The sequence below is a fragment of the Bombus affinis genome, chromosome 8, assembly GCF_024516045.1.
Source record: "Bombus affinis isolate iyBomAffi1 chromosome 8, iyBomAffi1.2, whole genome shotgun sequence".
In the NCBI taxonomy this organism is placed as follows: domain Eukaryota; kingdom Metazoa; phylum Arthropoda; class Insecta; order Hymenoptera; family Apidae; genus Bombus; species Bombus affinis.
In genome coordinates, this window is record NC_066351.1 from 12,655,349 (window position 1) to 12,674,785 (window position 19,437).

Sequence of the window (19,437 nt, forward strand, 5' to 3'; positions counted from 1 at the left end):
ATAATATGTATATATACATATAATGTGTATATACAAACAAATTTGATGAATATTTTAATAAATCGACGCATTTCTTGAAAAAATATTATTGATATACATATAATGGAAAGATATTTTATTAATGTAAAATAACATATTGTATGTTATTAATATTTAAGGGTAAAAAGAAAGTACATTTTTGTTAATTAAAAAGTTATTAAACAGATTACAAACATCATTATCTAGAAAAATGAAATTGATTTATTACTAAAAATTATAAATATCTCTCATGTACAAAATTTTCGTGTATAATTTTGTAGTTGTAAATTATATAGTTGAATATAGAATTATGTATATATCATGATCAGCTAATATTAAAAACATAAAATATGCTCTCACGGCAGTATATTAGAGGAACTTTATGTGTACAAGAGTTAGTATTTTATTTCAGTTGATTACCATTTGGTTTATAAAAAATGTTCTGCTAGTATGTAGTGTATTATATGAGAAAGAGAAATGAAGAAAAGGGGAAATAGGTATGTATGAACATATAATTTCAACTTTTGCCTTAAATACGCAATTCGATATTGTATACAAAATTTTTCATATATTTTATTAAAAACTAGGATACAACTAATTCTAAAACATTTTTCCTTTAGTGTTTCTAATTTAAATGCAATATACAGCACGTTATGTCATAATATTACAAACATAATATTCTTCTTTATTGTATGATACATTGTGAGCAATAAAAATTAAAATACGACATTATTGTATTTTGATTGAAAAAATACTTTTATTCGCTATTATGATTATGTTGAATTTTAATAATATTCATCAGCTTGATAGCATAATATATGTCATTGATGTCTTATTTAACAATACATAAAATTTTTAGCGTTATTTGATATTAATTATATTATTAGTTTGATTCATTACTAATTATTTGATATTATGCTTTATGTACACTTACATTCAAATATACTTTATAGTTGTTATATGATTAATATGACTAAAAATCATGTATTTTACCTATTTTACAACTTTTAGAATTCTTGTGTTTGTCTTATTTATGTTGATAATTCCTATAAAAATCTATTAGATACTTTTTGGCTTATATTGAATATTACAATTATTAAAAAAGAATAACATTTATATTCAAATTTAGTTAAATAATAAGTTATATATGTGATGTATATGAATTACTGATACAAAAAATAATATTAAATGTTCATTATTAGGAATATGTTAAAAAAATAAATATTTATATGCTTACAATTAGTACTATCTGATCAAAAAATATATGCAGTATGTAGCAAATACTACCCAATGGCTAGCAAATCCAAGTTGAGACCATTTTTCAATAGTATGAATGTAACTATATCCTGTTTCTTGTAACTCAGATGTGTCAAACATAAGACCTAAATAAGCTAGATGAAAAATTGATAGTCCAGAAAACATCATGTTTATTAAAAGCACCCACCATGAATTGTGAATGTTATATGCATGTGTACATTTAGTTTTGGTGCACTGCTTTGATGCAACACATGCATCAAAAATATTAGCAAGCATATATCTAAATTGAAATTCTACATAGGTATAAAATCCAAGACTAAGTAAAACTGCTGCCAACTGAAAATTTAACCCATGTAAAAGGGCACTTGTTAAATACGTCATTGTTACAGCTCCAAACTTTCCCAAATATTTAATGCTGGGACGGAATATATCTGAAAATTTATATAAAGACATATAATATTTTCAAAATTATTAATGATAGAATCTTAAATATGTATGAATTACATGAATAGTTTGGATGTTCATACGTACATGTTTTTAGCCAAAAATGCATTGGTATATTCCAACAAATAACAACATGCACAAGTGAATGTGGTAATTCTATTTTTAATGGTTTCACTACAGTACTTAATGCATATGGAAATCCTCCTAGTAATAATAAACTGGATGCTATATATGAAATAAAATAATGAGACATTCTGAAAGATAATGCATCTCTATAAGCTAATAACCATCTAAAAATATGAAAGTATATTAAAACTTAGAGTATTAAAGTATATTAAAACTTATCATATTATAATACATAATATATATAATAATATTTACTAACTTCCAAGAAGTTTCTGCAATCACCCATTGTGCCCAACAATTTGAAATAGACAAAAAAAGGAAGGACAAGAATACATACTGAATAGTATATAATACCCACCATTTATCCTGAAATTAGGAAATATTAAATTTTTTAATTTTATTCATAGTAAATATATGACATGCACAACAATAACAATTGACATAACATAACATACTTGATGAGTTGTGTAACGTATTGATATATAATCTTTAAATGATATCCATGGGCCAAAGAGGCAAGTGACACTACAAAACATATATCCCATATAGGCAAAGATATTAGGTAAATCATTTGTATCAGATCGGTCTATCGCTATACTAATCGTTTTCATTGCCATAGTCATTACTACACTCCGTATTTTATGCCATACTATAGATGACATAGTAAATTCACTGAAAAACGTTAAAAATTATAAATGAAAATTGATTACATATACATATATATTTTTGACATATAAAGTAGTTACTGCCTAAATCTTACCAATATGTTATAATAAAAAGTGATGGTAAAAATATGCCCATGTATTTACAATATTTTTTGGGTATATGTAAAGTAATATATGAAATCGTGCAAAGTATTAGTAATGTATATAAACATTCTGCTACATAATGATAAATATTACATATACCAATCAACATTGATAATATATGAAAAGTTCTATGTGATACATGTCCTGCAACATTAGATTAAACATTAATTGTCCAATTTTATATTTTTTTATCATATACGTAGGTACATTTATAAAAATATGTCTTACGAGAATATGCACATAATCTAAATATTATAGTAGAAATAAATAGTGGCAATATATATGATACTGTATCATAAATAGTAGGTCGAAAACAATATTGATATAATTCAAATAACGTTTCTCTTTCCACATTTTCATATTCGTATTCATATTCCACATCTTGTAAATATTCATGCTCCACAAAATCAACTTCATCGTCGTAAAAAATTGGAACCTCTACATCGTCCATTACAAGAGAAATGAAATTGCCGGTGTTTCACTATTATAGCAATTTGAATGTCAATCGTGATGCCATTTCATTTATTCTAATTAAGTGATAATTATAATCTTTTTGGGGACGATTGTAATATCTATAAAATAAAATAAATGAAAAAATAAAATATTAAGTTAAACATTATTAAGAACTTTAAAATTTATACCTGATGTCAACAATAACCTATTCAGTATCATTTCTACGCCCTGATATAGTTTTCTTTTTATTTAATAATTATTAGACGAATTCTTATATAAAAACTCAATTCATTTATGTGACAAAAATCAATTTATTAAATATAAAGATAATTGAATATTCAGTATCAAAAAAGTAAGATACGAAATACTTAGGTACATAAATTTATGATATAATAGTGAGTATCCTTATGTCTTCATTTCATTTATTAACAAATATGTAAATAAAAAAATCCTTATAATATGATATATATATTTTATTTGTTTCATTTACATCATATTCATTAATGATTATGTTTAAAATAATAATTAGTACTAAATATTTAAATATTCAATAGTAAAAATGAAATGTGTTGAAATGTTGAAGATTATATACAGTAAAAAGAATGAACTAACTTATACTTTCAAATTTACAATTTTTATACATTGTTACTTATACTTTAATAAAATTATTGATTTACTTTCAAGATTTTGTAATAGATATAGAATTAGGCTCAGGTAACAATCCTAATGTTTGTAAACAAATCTGTGCTGCTTCTGCCTTAGCTTGTTTCTTGTTTGGACTTGCAACACTTGGTTTGTATTCAATTCCATTTACTTTTACCTAAGATATAGTATTAAATATATATATATACATAATTTAGAAACAAAAAAAGACACACAAGTATAATTAGCACAAAATTACACATACTTTAAACAGGAAATTTTTCCTATGATCTGGTCCACATTCAAAACATAATTCATAAACTGGTGCACCAAGTTTCCGTTTTGAACAATATTCGCCTAATAATGATACTGGATGTTTACCTGCAATATATAAATTTAAAATTATTTGTTATACCAAATTGCTACAATATGTAAATTTTCACTAGAATATACCTTCTAAAGTTTTGATTGCTGGTACTAGTGGTTTGGTTGTTTTCCCTATTTTTTGTCCGATGTCTTGCTCAGAAACAAGTCCTCGTTTATCCAATTTTACTTCAAGCTGCAAGGGCTCAAGAGTACCTTCTTTATTTTTTCCCAAACCCTCCCCTGGTCGCCAACCCATCTTCTGTAGTAAAGCCATACCCATCCCACCCGAAACAGGCTGTGCTGATACTAATTGGTCCTAAATAGTTTTTTAAATTAAAATATAATGAATTTCACAATGTTAATGAAATTAAAAGTTAAAAATGAGAGAAACATATAATCAAAATTAATAAAATAATTTAGTTATTCTATATGCAATTAATATTTTTTTGTAACATTATTCTAATATTTTTGGGGTGAAAATACTTACCAAAAAAATCAAAATTTGACATCACGCCGCTGAAGTTGTTTCTTCTCTGATGTAGCTATGTGCCTGTAACAAACCCTCAGGTGGATGCAGACTAATGCTAAATATCCCAGCTTTATAAACAAAAGATACAGTAACTCCAGATGAAATCCTGTGATAGGAAGCTGATGATAATTAGCAATAATCTAACAAGAGCCCATTATATAAAAGAATTTCATGTAATCAATATTTCTATACACTCATCTTTGTTTTAAGTACACCTACAATTTATTTTCTTAAATACTAAATGTAAAGTATAATTATATTAATTATATAGTCTAATCATACAACACAAAAATCTATAAAATAATGGCGCTCCTGTGTCCATGCAGGCACAGAATCTACTTCTACGTAAGAAATAGTCTGTGCCTACATTACAGTTCTTACCAGATCTGCTATATATCAGAATATAGCATTGATCTTGATAGAGACTGTACCTGAAAACTTGTTACAGGCAATATCAGTATCAGGTAATGCATTGTTAAAAAACAAAGAAAAGAAAAAAAAGATATGGAACGAAAAAAAATGAAATTGTATTATGTACATATATATAACACAACAGTGTCAATATATGTCTTAATGTTCATATTTATCATCTTATTAGTACTATAAATTATAAATTAGGTTACAAATATGTATTTAATTAGATTATTCCTACCAGAATTGCTTAAAATAGTTTTCCATAGTATATATATATATATATACACACTATGGATATATATATATAGAACAACAAATAACAAGATAAATTATCTAGTAATAGTGTTACCTTACGAGCCCAGGCTTGATAACCTGAAGTAAGCTCTGCAGGTGAAAGTACTTTGGCTCCTGTACTCCCAGTAAATTGACCTGGCATTTGTTTACTCTCAGCCCATGTTTTCATCTATGTAATATACAAATAACAAATATATGAAAATATTAAAACATTTGTTAAGTAATTACATACAACAATACCTCATTTTGTGCTCTATACATTTCATTTTGAGCACATACATCATTTGGATTTTCTCTTAATTTTCTCATTGCTGCTAATCTTTGAGATACTATTGAACCAATATCTATTGGCTGAAAATATAATGTACTTATAAATGCAAGTATATATGTAAAACAATTAAATAATAATTATCTATTTTCTATACCTCTGCTGCTATCGAGTGAGAAAAAACTGCCGATTGCACTGGATATATAGATGTAGTTGAAGGTGTTATAGGAAAAGATTCAGTTGGGACAGTAGCTGGTATAAATTGTTTTTTCGTTTCTGGCTTCTTTGGGGTGACTGGTATCCATTCATTTTCTGCAATAAACAAGAAGTTTTGAATGATAAAATCATTTTGATTATAATAACAAAAACATTACCACTTTTTCTATGATGTTGTCCACTTGATACAGGAAATTGTAAACGTAATTGATTTGATGATTCTATTGTTTTTTCTTGGAATGTTTTGGTTGGTAATTGCTTTGCATCCTAAAACGTAATAATTATAAATAATTTATTAACATAATACATATATATACAGACGCAATATGTATTTAAAAATATATATATATTAAACTTACCTTAATATTCATGATAATAGAACTAGGTCGACCCTTTAGTAAAAAAGGATGATGAAAACCTTTTTCAGATTCACTTCCATCTTCTTCTGAAGAGATACTTGAAAGTTCTCCTAATGCCTCAGATTTTGATAATGATTTGCAGAAATCTCAAATAAAAAAATAATTATTATTGTAGTGGAACATCAGCTAAGGGAAAATTCGAGCCACGCTGTTGTTTTGCCTCAGAGTACCAATATCGTTAGGATATATATAATGTAATAATAAACCAACTCCGGGCAAAATAATGTCACCGCTACGTGTAAACGTCTAACGAAGGAGAATAGAAATTTATCGGTACCCCCTCGACCAGTATAATAAACCAGTATAATAAATAAACGAACACGATCGTAAGGTGACCAGTTTTTCAGTTTTAGTCTCGAGCGATTTTATTACCGATCAACACACAGTCTTTAGCGAAGCAATTAGTACCGAGCGTCTTAGCGTACATTCTCTTAACCACCGGTATCGAACAATCTATGGTTGATTCTGTATTAATTATTTTAAAATATATTTGACGGTTTCAACATCGAGTAATCTCGTCATTGAACTACCATATGACCAACTATTCTCATTATAAAAGAAAATTATTAGAAAATAAAATTACTAAAGATTATTAAAAATTAATTATTTTTATCAAAGTATATACCTGTGAGTTCATCCACCGTTTTCCCTCCAGCTTGTATTGCAGCAATAGCTTTATCTTGTTGTACCAATGGTAATGTACCTTGTTTAATCATGTTTATTGCATTTCTTCTTGCTATTTCTAACAATTTCTTTTTATCAATTTCAATCCGTTCCCTTACAAGATATGGAAATTAATGAATTATACATGTAACTGTAAATTTGTATATATTGACATATACATATAGTTATAAAAAATAATACTAACTTTCGTTCTCTACTTCTACTTCGTCCTCGTACATATTTATCTCTGCTTCTATCATCACTGCGGCTTCTATGTCTTCGTCGATCTCTACATTTAAAAAATTCTCGTTGATCACTATTTCGACTTTTGTTGTATCTATCTCTACTTTTATCTCTTCGTTTATCCCTTTCTCTGCTTTTACTTCTACGTAAACTCACACGTGTACGAGATTCAGATCTTCTTCTCTCTTGAGAATGGCAATTATGAGCGTGCTTGCTATCTTTGTTTATTGTAATTTTGCTGTTATAATTATACGCTTTTTCTTTGTATTCATTATCCATATACAATTTTGATTTTTCTATTCCTTCTGATCTTTTATCCACATCTCCTAATCTTTTCTTTTCTTTCTCCCTCAAAATTAATCTTAAATCATTTCTTGCTGTTACTTCTCCTTTTACAGGACTCAATGGGGCTCTGTTTTCTACCTTTTCTAAAGTTGGGCTCAAAGTTGATGATCTAAATGAAGTACAACGAATTGGACTAGGACTTAATGTTGGAGTTCTATTATCTGTACTACTATCAGATAATTCACCATCTTCCATTCGAGCTGCCTTTTCCTTTTCCTTATTTTCTATTTCTCTAACTGTATCATTGTAAACTATACTATTTTTAAGATCTTTTATCAATATTTTCCCTTGATGTCCTTGCTTTGGTTTTTCTGTGTATAGAAAAAGATATTACAGTAGTAATATATATCAATATGTATAATGATTTTTTATTTAAACTAAGACTTAATGAAAAAAAATGTATATAAATAATATCAAAATATGATCAATCAATCAAAAATATATTTCAAAATCATTTTTAGCATAAATGGTACAAACCAAGAACTTTAGATATTAATTGTTCTTCAGGATCATCTTCAATTTTTTTTGAAATAGGTGGTAATTGAGGACTATCGGGTTCCTTTGTAAACACATTTTCTAATTTTGGATTTTTTTTAATTATTAATTTCTCCAAACTTTCTGATCCATCTACATCTTCTTTTCCTAGTCCATTATCTTTATTATAACCTTTCTTTTTCATATCATTGCATATATCAAGTTTTGATATTTTACTTTTGGGTTCATCTGAATCTGACGACTTACTTGAATCATCTTCATGTCTCCGTTTTGTTTTCTTTCTATGCTTTCTTTTCTTTTTAATATCTATTTGTTATAAAAACAAATAATGTTTAATCGTAAATAATATATACACTTACCTATTTCTCTATTTATTAATAATATTTTGATATTACTTTCAAGATCACTGTTACTCTCAGAAGAATTACGCTTTGACTTTTTTTTATGTTTTTTATCTTTGTGCTTATGTTTCCTCTTAGTTTTTTTTTTCTTGACCTGAGATTTAATAGGTTTCTCAATTTTAACACTTGCATTTGGAACTTGCTGATCAGTATTTTCTGATGATACTATTTCTTCTTCAGCATCAAATGTGCTAAACAACTCTGTTAGAATTTCATTTGAAGATTTTTCTGGCAGTCCGGGCTCCGGCTTAATTTTTATTCTATCAACACCGACAGTTGTAATTAAATTTGCAATATCAAACAGATCTCCCATTGCTGATATCAATTCATTGTAATGAATTACAAAGAACACAAATATTTAAATCTGTATTGATTTAAGATATTAGCATCCATCACATTCTATCATTTCATTTATATCATACTATCGTATTGAACCATTAGTCGCCATTTTAACAATCACAGCGACATCTAAATATCTAAAACTATGTAGAAAGAAAACATTTTATGTATCTTCCATAAATAAATAGAGATACATCATCCTAAGAGTAATATAATTATTTTATTTTTCATTCAAATTATAGCTGTATGTTCCATCCTATATCGGTTAGATTTTTTTACACCTTAAAATCTTTGTATGATTTATCATATATTTATACTTTAATTTGAAAAATAAAAAATATAATATATACATATGTATATGAGAACGTTAGATAAAAATGAACGTATCAGAGTGTGTATAACAAAAAGACTACACATACAATATTAGATGCTCTAAATTAGAATTTAATAGAAATTATTTTTCTACTAATGATAAGGCTACAATATGTATGCTTTTAAAGGTCATTTAAAGGGTAATAATAAAGATATTGTACTTTTTTATTATACATGGTCATTAAAAAAGTTATATTTCTAATATACATACATACTTTAATGAAATTTGTATCCTATTTTCGACATATTACAAAAGCGCTTTTAGGATTTTGATGATTTTTACAGAACATGTAAATGTATATGTAACAATGTGTTAAAGAAACAAACAAAATAGATACGACAATTCATTTAACATATGTATAAAAAAAGGTGCAATAAATAGAAAATTAATAATGTTGACGTGTAAATTTTGAATATACAAAATTTTAGAATATCTTAGAATATTACATAAAATTTAGCAATTTTACTCAATATTCAACTTCACATGGAATAAATTTGCTTGAATAAATAACAGTAATAATAATTTAAAAATTTGGAAATATTAATAAACGTGTTTGTACTTTTCATTCGTAGTTGTATTTTTAAATACCGAAATTGTTTTTTACATACGCTAATTTTTATTGTATTATTTTAGGTTCACATAAATTATTTACTTTATTTAATGCATGAAGTAGAAATTGCAATGGAAATGAATGGAACAATTGTAGATAAAGATCTGTTACATACAGGAAATATATTTGTAATAATTCCACACTTTGCACTTTACTTTTAACTGTCTTCAAAAAATTAATATTTAACTACAAAAATTTAATAAAAATGCAAGATTGTAATGCATTTCATATTCTATTTTTATATTTTCTAATCCTTTAATCTCCTATACCAAATACTTACAGTTGCTATGATAAGTGATAAATATTTTTTAATCGTAATACATGTTAAAAATGAATTTCTATATACATTGATGTGAAGAATTGAGAAAGTCTAACGTACACTCATGACGACTTGGCTTCTGCTTTTTTCGCTTTATTGCTCTCGAAACCGGCGCATTTTTTCGTTACAATTTGATTTCTTTTGTTTTTTCGAGTTGTATAGAAGCATTTCGAGAAGGCAAAATTATTCATTATCAGGATGTATACAAATGCTATAGAGCTGCGCTGGCTCGGTTAGCTGGGGCTTGGATTCGTAACCGAGAGATCCATAGGTTCGAATCCGAGTCCCAGTCGATTGTCAACCAACACACCTGCAACTCGATTTATTCTTAGTTGTATTATGCTAATTTTAATGCTGTTCCTGGCGGTTCGAAAAAACACTTAAAAGTAAAATTCGAAGGACAGAATTACCATAAATATATCATCCATGTATGCAATGTATTTTTATCTATAATTGTAGTAATACTATGAATATGTATGGAATACTATGGGATGAAAGCTCGTACAGTCATCGTAACAGGTTCTCTACATACTGCACAAGTTGTCATGCCAGGAGCACATTTTACACAAGCAACCATATGTCCACATGGTAAAAATACCACTCCTAATTCTCCGTTATAACAGATTTTGCACATTCTTGCATCATCAGTAGGTTTGGTATTTTGTGTTTTTATATTTGATGGATTTTCTGTTGGCTCGGATTCAAGACTTCTTTTTATGGGTTCTGTATTGCTTGCAATACCCCAAATATCATTATTTTGAGAACTTGATCCTGGATTGCTTTCTGTCTCTTCTTTTCTTTCTACTTCTACACTTGTAGGTTGTACTTTCTTAATAAAACTGGGTAGATTCATCTGCATTGTTTCCTGAAATAAATACAATATCCATAAATATGTAATGCAGTTATTAATTACTTATTATGCACATGGCATAAAATATGCAATTAAGGATATAGATTTGTGTACTTACTTCTTTAGAAGGTGGAGATACATGCTGGCCAGTTATTTTACTAATATAATCTTGCCCTTGCACCATTAATAAATAACAGCATTTAGAAAACCACTTTGCGTGTTGTTCCCAAGGATCATCTTCTGGTTCCCAATCTTTCAAACCACCTCCACAGTGGTAACACAGGGTTTGGTCACCTTTCCCAGTATAAAAAAAGCCTGCATCGGCTAATTGTTCTTTTGTTTGTGGCATAGATTTAGGCCATGTTACAAATGTGTGTAACCTAGCATCATAACTAGCATATTCTGGATGTACTGGTCCCTTAGTTCTTCCCAGACCTAAACAGCCAAGTTTAGCTGTGCTTGCTAGTTGTAATTCCATTGAAAAATTATGGTCATCGGGACCAGATGTAGGTCGATATTCTAAACCATAAGGACTACATACATCTCTACTTCTTGGTCTTGGTGGTGTCACCGTATCAGGATCTACTCCAATGGGTACATTACCACAGTTCAGTTTACGAATAAATCTACACCTTGATGACCATCTCTGATGATCGACCATGGGTATATCACCTTCTACCCATTTACATATCTCAACTTGACATTCAAAACATTTTACTTTGTCACTTTCACCAGTATAATAAAATCCTGCAGCTGCAAGCTTTTCAGGTTCAATGTATGTTACAGGCCAATTTTCAAAACTCTGAAGTCTTGCTGCTTCAAAATGGTAATCAACATTATCTGCTTCATCATGACATGTATCAGGTGTTACAGAAATTGATGGTGTTAAATGTGCATTTCCTGAAGATTTCAAGTTTGTATCATTTCCCAAGTCTCTGTGTTTAATTATACTAATCATTTTATTTGAATTATTGTTAAAAATGTCTTCAAACCTATTAAAAAAATTGCAATTGTTATATAAAATATTAATTGTAAATAAACTTTTATTAAAATATTATTGACCTGCAATTATTTTTTCTACTCTAAGTATCTTTCATAGCATAAATTTCATTTTATTAATAAAAATAAGTAAAGTTAACTTGCAATTATATATAATAAAATTGTGCAACATATGGAATATGCATATTTAAATATATACTGCGTTGAATATACGATCGTATTATACATTTATGGAACATACCACCCGCATTTGATAAGAAAGAGGGAAGGGGAAAGAACTCTAAACTTGTTAGATGATTACAATGCCGTTATGATTCGTGAATGACGGAGTATCATGGATTTTTCTCAGTACATAACGTTGAAATGACGCAGCCTACGTATCGCACACAAACGAAAACTTCCGAGAACTCTCTCTCTCTCTCTCTCTCTCTCTCTCTCTCTCTCTCTCTCTCTCTCTCTCTCTCTCACTCTCTCTCTCTCATTCTCGATTCTTAGAGTTTACACAGGCTCATGCTCTGTTCACCGCCCTGTGCAACGTTGCCGCTTGTATGGCCCGTATTTCAACTTCTCTTGTTGCATTACACCACTGTATGCTCATGAGAATGAAATGCATCGACAAGGGCGTAGCAACTGACATTTTACATTATTTAATACTATAATTTGATGTTATAAAATCTTACTAAATTTATTGGTCAACTACAAACACCTAAACACTTCATGCTACTTTTCATTTTAAAGTTTTTATATAAATCTAAAAATATGTAATAAATACTATATATATATAATATATTTTAATATTTAACGTACGAAGATCATTTATTAAATCTTAGTTAAGGAAAATGAAGAACCTTCCACAAATGACGTTATAAGATTTTGACTTTTAATCTAATAATAATGTCGTGATACTATTAGGAAAAATTGTAATTTATACAAATCACTAAACCGGTTTGTTAAATTGTATACTAGAAATCTGTAATGGACTTTTTCCTCTTCTTTTCAAAACGCATACTTTTCTAATGTTCCTGTTTGAAAGAAACGTAGTACCGATGCTGATATCGAAAAATTTTACAATGACTGAAACATGTCTATACGATATAAAATACATATACACATAATAAAAAATGATACAGTTTTTAACAATTTATCTAACTTTGAAATAAACTTCTTCAAACAGTATATATTTTTTAATGTTCATATTTCTCTCATGAAAGATTAATAAAATTTGATATAATTAAAATCAGAAAAAGGTAATTAATCGATTAATTAACTTTTATATTCCGTCTCTAAAGTAAGGAATATATTTCAACAATATGTAAACAAGAAAGAGAGAAATATACAATATATACATCGCGGAATTAAATCTTAAAGTTACACTGAACTTTCACATCTGTTTCATTTTATAACATTTGGCAACAGCGTAATCAAGAGTAGGAAAGGGGAAGCGGGAGAACACAACGGAAGTTGGTATGCAAGAAAGATAGCCTCAACCAAACATAACTCATTATCTTCTTACAGCAAAAGTTAAAAATTGTTTTTTCAAAATTAGAGTGATTGTACAAATTATTATATATTTATGCTATTTAGAGCACATTTTGATATTTGAAATGTTTAATCGAAAGATACAATTTCTGTATAATTTATGTAAATTCCATAAATTTGTGTAAATTATAAACAATTTGAGCCCATGAAATTATTTCACTAATATGTTTCATATTTTCACTAACAAATAAAGAAACGTTTTCAGTTAATTTTTCTCGAAAAATGTTATATCTATACGATTGGTAAAACAAAAATGCATTACACATATAACATACCAATATCAGACGCCCTGACTTCGACAAGTCGCCAAATGTTCGAAAAACACTATTATTAACGTTATTATACAAAACTCGTCCACTCACTCATACCTTTTGCGTGCCTGACACTGAACGTGGCAAAACTCCTGTTTCTACCTCCTACCTACCCTACCCGACCACATCCCACGATCCCACTCAAGCAACAAATTATCGATGTTGCGCATGCGCGGGCAGACCACGCAAAGAATCTACCTATGCCTTAAGCGGACAACACATTTGCCATTAGTCATTTAGCGCAAAATTTAAATGGAGATTCGAATCTCATCTTTCTATTATTATTAATTTCCTAGCAGAAGTTTATATATATGATTATAGTCGTATTTCGTAACATACTTAACGTATCTATCTAACTTCAGTTCAGTTATTTTTTCAGTCTACTCAATTTTAAGTTTAAGTAAGGTTAAAGATAATTACGCTTTCATAAACATTCATAATAATAATTAATTCATAAACATTATCTTCCACCTGAAAATATAATGCTTCTATCTAGAGGAATTAGAAAGAGTACATACATATATGTATCATTCGTGCAGCGTTTTCGCGCAGCGTAGAAATACGAAGTACGATTAATGAAATATTTCACACGAGCGTGAAATTTTCTTCTTAAATTCTATGCGTTCGAAGATCCAGAGATGTATCGCGTTTCTTTTATTTGCGAAAAAATGTAATTCCTTAAAGAAGATATCATTTCTCCTCCCATTAATTCATAAATTCACGTACACCTAAGTACAACTTTTGGACTTTGTATTTTATCTTTTTCTTTTTCGTAAGTATTTCTGTATAACTTAGGATTCCGGTGCTATCGCTCATGTGCATGCCAATGAGATTGTTATTTAGGATTACGATGTAGCGGGTCTTTATTGTGGGCTAAAGAAATGTCACTACTGATAATAACAGATGATAAATATTTGAATTAATTTTGAAGCAATTCAAAGTTTTTTAATAATACGAAAATGCAAATTGTTTCGAGTATAATTAGGATATAATTTCAAAGCTATCATAACTTCTAAATGTAATACAATCTTATTTCATTTGTTTGATCAAATACTACTCAACATATATACTTGAGAAATGTATCATTCTGTTTTCCTTCGAGTTGAGACAATGAGTCAGTTTTTATGACCCTAAAATAATCCTATGACTAGCGTATTCCTATGTAATAATCCTATGACTTTAACAATCACAATCGATAGAACGGATATGAAGAGGCGAACCTGAAAATGCGACCTGAAATAAGATCTGGAAAACAATAACATCCAAGAAAATAATTTGGGTCTATATCGCATATCAAATAATTAAAGGGTACTTAATCGTGTATACTCTTTATAAAGCCTGTAGTTTTCTACTCCAGACATCTTTCAATATCTTATTTTCTATATGACGGTATTCAATTTTTCCATGTGATAGTTTTCATTTTTAACATCACATTGCACATTTTACGCAATTCTTCCAATCATCATCTGCTATCACTACGTTGCATCCAATGAAATCTCGAATATCTTACTATATATAATTTCACATTTACATTTATTTTTATTTTTTTTAATTTCGTTGTTTGTATGAATGAATTGACTATATTTCCAACAAACAATCTAATCTTAATATTCCAACTATTCAATAGGTCTAATATCGAAAGTCAAGCGATATAATCAATTCTAAACAATCAAGCAAGAATTCTTCCGAGAACAATTAGTCAATTTCTCTGTCTATTGATAAACACAAGTCGAGCTTTATATTCAAAGAATGGAATTGTAATCTAAGGCTATCTTTCGATAAGGAATCAAATACCTGTAAATCGAATCTCAATATTCTCCACCATGTGGAGATCCATCCAATTTTGCAATATAATGTAAGAAGACAATATATGTACATACATACTATATTTTTAATGCAATTTTTTATTTATTATATCTTTCATACTTTTATCATTAAAATAAATATGTATTAGTAAACATACTAATATAATCTTTTAAGTAAAAGAATATATATATATCTAAAAAATATAATGAAGAGGTTTCAAACGTTAAATGTAAATATATGATCAAATGTTTTAATATCGAATGTTGTTAGGAAACAACAATGAAGTTCTTCCTTAAGCCCTGTAGTTCCCACTCAACTTGATTTAATTAAAGTGTAATAATAATAATGAAGGTCGTAGAGAAAGTACCGACTAATCTACTACGTTTTCTTTGTATGTATGTTTTTAGTTGCATATTAATCCAGTGCGAAAATTTCTTGGAAATATTTCTTAAAATGACAATTTGATAAAATCAATACATATGTATATATATATCTATTTTTTTAATATCGTCAAATTTAAACTTTTTTTTATTTACGTTTCAGCATTTCTATGACTTTTACAGAATTGTATATAAGAATTTTTTTTCTCTGGTATTTTTAGCATTTTTATATGTACTACAAATTTAATGTTTTTAGAAATATAATATTATCTGTTATAGAATTATTATAACAAAATATGTTAAAGATATTATTTTATATACGTACTTGGCATCCGGAAATACACAGTTAATAACATCAGTTTTACAATAACAACTAGTGATGTATCAGTGACAAGGACTATTTATATTACTAAATAATCTAAGATAACTTATCTCATTTTTAAATTACATTGGAAATGTACTGATTAATGTTATTTTCTAAAAACGAGATATTGTATTCGTAATGTGTAAATAATACATTGATATAAAATTAATATAAAATGATAAATATATCACTATATTTTTTACATTTTTTATTATCGCAACTGGAAAATTTGATATATTATATATAATGTAATATTTACCCTCTCAATCAAAAATGTTGTATGATTAGAATAGACGCTATAAAATTATATGATAATGTTCTATTCAGGAATATTACAAGCCAAACCTGAAGGAGCCATATACCGAAGGTATTAATTAAAAAGTACCCACACATCTCTCTATAAACATTTCAGATTATTAGTCGAATTCTTACTATGGACATTTTTCCACATTTTCTTTTTATAATGGTGGCTAATTGTTTCATATAACGATTTCCATTTTTAGCTTTGTACTAATATTATATTATATGTAGTATTTAATATTATATGTTTATTAATTATTGAAACCATTAGACGTAATAACACAATTTTCTATTTGAGAAATACTGTATTAGTACATAATTTGTTTCTTTTACTATTTTTTGATATATACTCTTATTTTAATGACTAAATTATAAATACAATGATATACATACATTATTTTCACGAAATATACAAAAAATATATTTCTATACATGTATATCTTTACGTTTTAAATTATTAAATTTGCATAAATAAATTTAACGATATATTCATCAATTAATATTTTACTATCTGTTTTATGATAGAAATGTACGGACAGTTGCTTTAATTTCTTGTCGACACATTAGACAATATGTAAGAGATGGTGCACAGTAAACACAAGTTGCTAAGTGTCCACAAGGTAAAAATACAATAGCTATTTCTCGATCCATGCAAATTTTACATAAACGAGCTTCTTTTAATTTTCTGTTTTCTTCTTCCAAAGCTGCTAAAAAAGTGGGCAGTATTTTTCATTAAATTAAGTATATACTAAGACTTATTATATACAAATTTAATTCAGATCAATGATTTTATGATCAATCTTTTATTTTTATTACTTACTAGATTCCTTAAAGTTAGCCTTTTTGTCAGTATTGCTTTTGTCATTGGATATTACAGAGTTCCCATCTTCAACTGAACATACTCTATATTCATCTTTTTTATCAGTATTACACTGTTCTATATCACTATTGGTTTGCTCCCTTAGCATTATGATTTAATATAATAATTAATTCTAGAAGAGATGGCTCAGATATATAGCAAATAATTTTATTTGTTACTAACCTTGTTAATTCTTCCATAATTTGATCACAAAGAACATCTTCTATAAGTTGATCAGAATTTGTATATGGTGTCCCTATTTCCTCCATTCGTTTTTTTAATGCCCTCTTTACTCTGCCCACATGCAATCCAATTTCTAAAGCTTCCTGGGAGAAGATAATGTCCATGATTATATTAAATGTATTTTAGAAATAATCAAATAAATATATGAATTATTACCATTGCTGGTGGACTCTCTAGTAACTTTTTTAATGTTGCTTCAGTAATTTCTAATGAAGGTATAGTAGTAGCTCGTGTATCAGTTATATCTGTGCTTTCGTCTTCTGTTACACCTTCAAAAATCTATACAGATATAAAGTAACTTCAAACTTTTACAAAACATATGATATAAATATAGTTGTATAATATTTACTGATTGATCCAAAGGTGGTCTGTTGTTAATGCACTGTTTGATAAACTCTTGCCCTCTTACAAGATTTACAAATTCGCATTTAGGAAACCATCTTGCATGTTCAGTCCATGCATCATCTGTTGCTTCCCAATTTCGTAAACCACCATCACAGTGAAAACATCTAACATGGTCACCAAACCCTATTATAATATTTTCATACTATTAGTTTAGTATTATTTAGTATTATAATATCTTCATTCTGTATAATTTATACCATCATAATAAAATCCAGCACTAGCTAATATTTCAGGAGTTTGCTTAATATTTTCTGGCCAGCCATTAAAGGTTCGTAATCTTCCTTCATATGTTGCACAATCTGGTTTCTTAGGAGTTGTATGTATTTGTATTCCTAAGTCTGAGAGATTTGATGTTGCACCAGGCATTAATTTTACATTAGTTAAATATAAATTATCTAATGAAAGAAAAATTGAAATAAAATAATTTCTGTACAGAAAAAGAAAAAGCTTTTTTAGCATACAAATACCATCTTTATCTTGATGAACATAGAAATTACAATTAGGGAAATATTCTCTATGTTTTCTCTCTGGATCATCACCAAGTTTCCACTTTCTCAGAATACCTCCACAATATGTACATTGTACCTATAAAAGGTATGATTTTATATATTATATAAATATATATTATATAAAATTTATATTTTTAAATGTATTATTACTTCATCATCATGTTGAAGATAATAAAATCCAGCTTTAGCAAGTTTTTCAGGCGATACAATAGAAGAAATTGGCCAATTAGTAAAGGATTGTAATCTTTGTGACATAACCCTACATTCTTTTTGAGGTTCTTTATTCTGATAAAGGTTTATAGATTGACATTCAACTATGTTATTATCCTGTGATGTTTCTGTTGATGATGATGCTAATCCAAGATTATTAATAGGTATTGGTATCAGAGGGACATTACAAGTACTAGAAGGATTTTGAACAAAAGGACAATTAGGTTCGGCTAATCGATGGCGCACTATAGCTTGATCACCATAATTCCAATCAGAAATTTTTACTCCACATAAAAAGCATTGTACTTCTAAGGCATGTCCAGTGTAGTAAAATCCGGCTTTTGCTATTCGAGCAGCATCAACTGTGGCATTTACTGGCCAATCCGTAAAAGTTCTTAGTCTACTTTCTTCAACATTCATTTTACAAATTCATTTACCTTTATTTGAATGTTATAAATAGAAAAAATTAACCAATTTTAACAGAGTCGTATGTTCGATTTACAACGTAGAATAAATGACTATCGTATGTATTTTACGTTGGAAGCCTCATTATTGTACTGATATTGTATTTATACTGAGACATACTGATTTGATATAATAATCATCTACATATCACGTC

The 19,437-nt window shown here is 27.9% G+C and overlaps 4 protein-coding genes and 1 long non-coding RNA gene across 16 annotated transcripts; 1 reads left to right on the top strand and 4 right to left on the bottom strand.

Annotated features, from left to right (window-relative positions):
* Positions 1 to 540: 540 nt before the first annotated feature.
* Positions 541 to 3,453, bottom strand: LOC126919252 (protein-serine O-palmitoleoyltransferase porcupine). 3 transcript variants are annotated; one of them, XM_050728202.1, is made up of 8 exons: positions 3,296 to 3,449; positions 2,883 to 3,226; positions 2,606 to 2,798; positions 2,301 to 2,517; positions 2,105 to 2,211; positions 1,807 to 2,009; positions 1,463 to 1,706; positions 541 to 1,400 (listed from the first exon to the last, which is right to left on the bottom strand). In XM_050728202.1, exons 2-8 carry the CDS (start codon positions 3,103 to 3,105, stop codon positions 1,388 to 1,390), a joined length of 1,200 nt encoding a protein of 399 aa, XP_050584159.1. In that variant the 5' UTR covers positions 3,106 to 3,226; positions 3,296 to 3,449; the 3' UTR covers positions 541 to 1,387. The 3 variants fall into 3 exon arrangements, with proteins under 3 accessions (XP_050584159.1, XP_050584157.1, XP_050584156.1); XM_050728200.1 differs by having other exon boundaries at positions 541 to 1,706; positions 1,807 to 1,973; positions 3,296 to 3,453; XM_050728199.1 differs by having other exon boundaries at positions 541 to 1,706; positions 3,296 to 3,448.
* A 106-nt stretch (positions 3,454 to 3,559) lies between these two features.
* LOC126919217 (protein Son) lies at positions 3,560 to 8,978 on the bottom strand. 3 transcript variants are annotated; one of them, XM_050728109.1, is made up of 12 exons: positions 8,397 to 8,961; positions 7,984 to 8,307; positions 7,124 to 7,817; positions 6,881 to 7,032; positions 6,196 to 6,341; positions 5,995 to 6,103; positions 5,778 to 5,932; positions 5,593 to 5,703; positions 5,408 to 5,521; positions 4,203 to 4,431; positions 4,015 to 4,130; positions 3,560 to 3,927 (listed from the first exon to the last, which is right to left on the bottom strand). In XM_050728109.1, the coding sequence occupies exons 1-12, from the start codon at positions 8,713 to 8,715 to the stop codon at positions 3,787 to 3,789; spliced, it is 2,610 nt and encodes an 869-aa protein (XP_050584066.1). In that variant the 5' UTR covers positions 8,716 to 8,961; the 3' UTR covers positions 3,560 to 3,786. The 3 variants fall into 3 exon arrangements, with proteins under 3 accessions (XP_050584066.1, XP_050584067.1, XP_050584068.1); XM_050728110.1 differs by lacking the exons at positions 3,560 to 3,927; positions 4,015 to 4,130 and adding an exon at positions 4,603 to 4,712 and having other exon boundaries at positions 4,352 to 4,431; positions 8,397 to 8,978; XM_050728111.1 differs by lacking the exons at positions 3,560 to 3,927; positions 4,015 to 4,130 and adding an exon at positions 4,603 to 4,665 and having other exon boundaries at positions 4,352 to 4,431; positions 8,397 to 8,974.
* Positions 8,979 to 9,264: 286 nt separating this feature from the next.
* LOC126919257 (death-associated inhibitor of apoptosis 1-like) lies at positions 9,265 to 16,457 on the bottom strand. Of its 5 annotated transcripts, none has more exons than XM_050728212.1 (3): positions 16,254 to 16,457; positions 11,012 to 11,793; positions 9,265 to 10,908 (listed from the first exon to the last, which is right to left on the bottom strand). In XM_050728212.1, exons 1-3 carry the CDS (start codon positions 16,282 to 16,284, stop codon positions 10,528 to 10,530), a joined length of 1,194 nt encoding a protein of 397 aa, XP_050584169.1. In that variant the 5' UTR covers positions 16,285 to 16,457; the 3' UTR covers positions 9,265 to 10,527. The 5 variants fall into 5 exon arrangements, with proteins under 5 accessions (XP_050584169.1, XP_050584168.1, XP_050584164.1 ...); XM_050728211.1 differs by having other exon boundaries at positions 11,012 to 11,885; positions 16,254 to 16,451; XM_050728207.1 differs by lacking the exon at positions 16,254 to 16,457 and adding an exon at positions 13,707 to 13,874 and having other exon boundaries at positions 11,012 to 11,885.
* LOC126919294 (uncharacterized) lies at positions 14,143 to 15,630 on the top strand. The gene is made up of 2 exons (XR_007711534.1): positions 14,143 to 15,050; positions 15,370 to 15,630. It is a non-coding gene; the product is annotated as an uncharacterized LOC126919294 (long non-coding RNA).
* Positions 16,458 to 16,859: 402 nt separating the features above from the next.
* LOC126919237 (baculoviral IAP repeat-containing protein 7) lies at positions 16,860 to 19,434 on the bottom strand. Of its 4 annotated transcripts, none has more exons than XM_050728166.1 (8): positions 18,759 to 19,431; positions 18,567 to 18,684; positions 18,297 to 18,437; positions 18,044 to 18,222; positions 17,851 to 17,973; positions 17,635 to 17,777; positions 17,413 to 17,552; positions 16,860 to 17,299 (listed from the first exon to the last, which is right to left on the bottom strand). In XM_050728166.1, exons 1-8 carry the CDS (start codon positions 19,236 to 19,238, stop codon positions 17,109 to 17,111), a joined length of 1,515 nt encoding a protein of 504 aa, XP_050584123.1. In that variant the 5' UTR covers positions 19,239 to 19,431; the 3' UTR covers positions 16,860 to 17,108. The 4 variants fall into 4 exon arrangements, with proteins under 4 accessions (XP_050584123.1, XP_050584120.1, XP_050584119.1 ...); XM_050728163.1 differs by having other exon boundaries at positions 18,297 to 18,494; positions 18,759 to 19,429; XM_050728162.1 differs by having other exon boundaries at positions 16,860 to 17,296; positions 18,297 to 18,684; positions 18,759 to 19,434.
* Between the last annotated feature and the right edge of the window lie 3 nt (positions 19,435 to 19,437).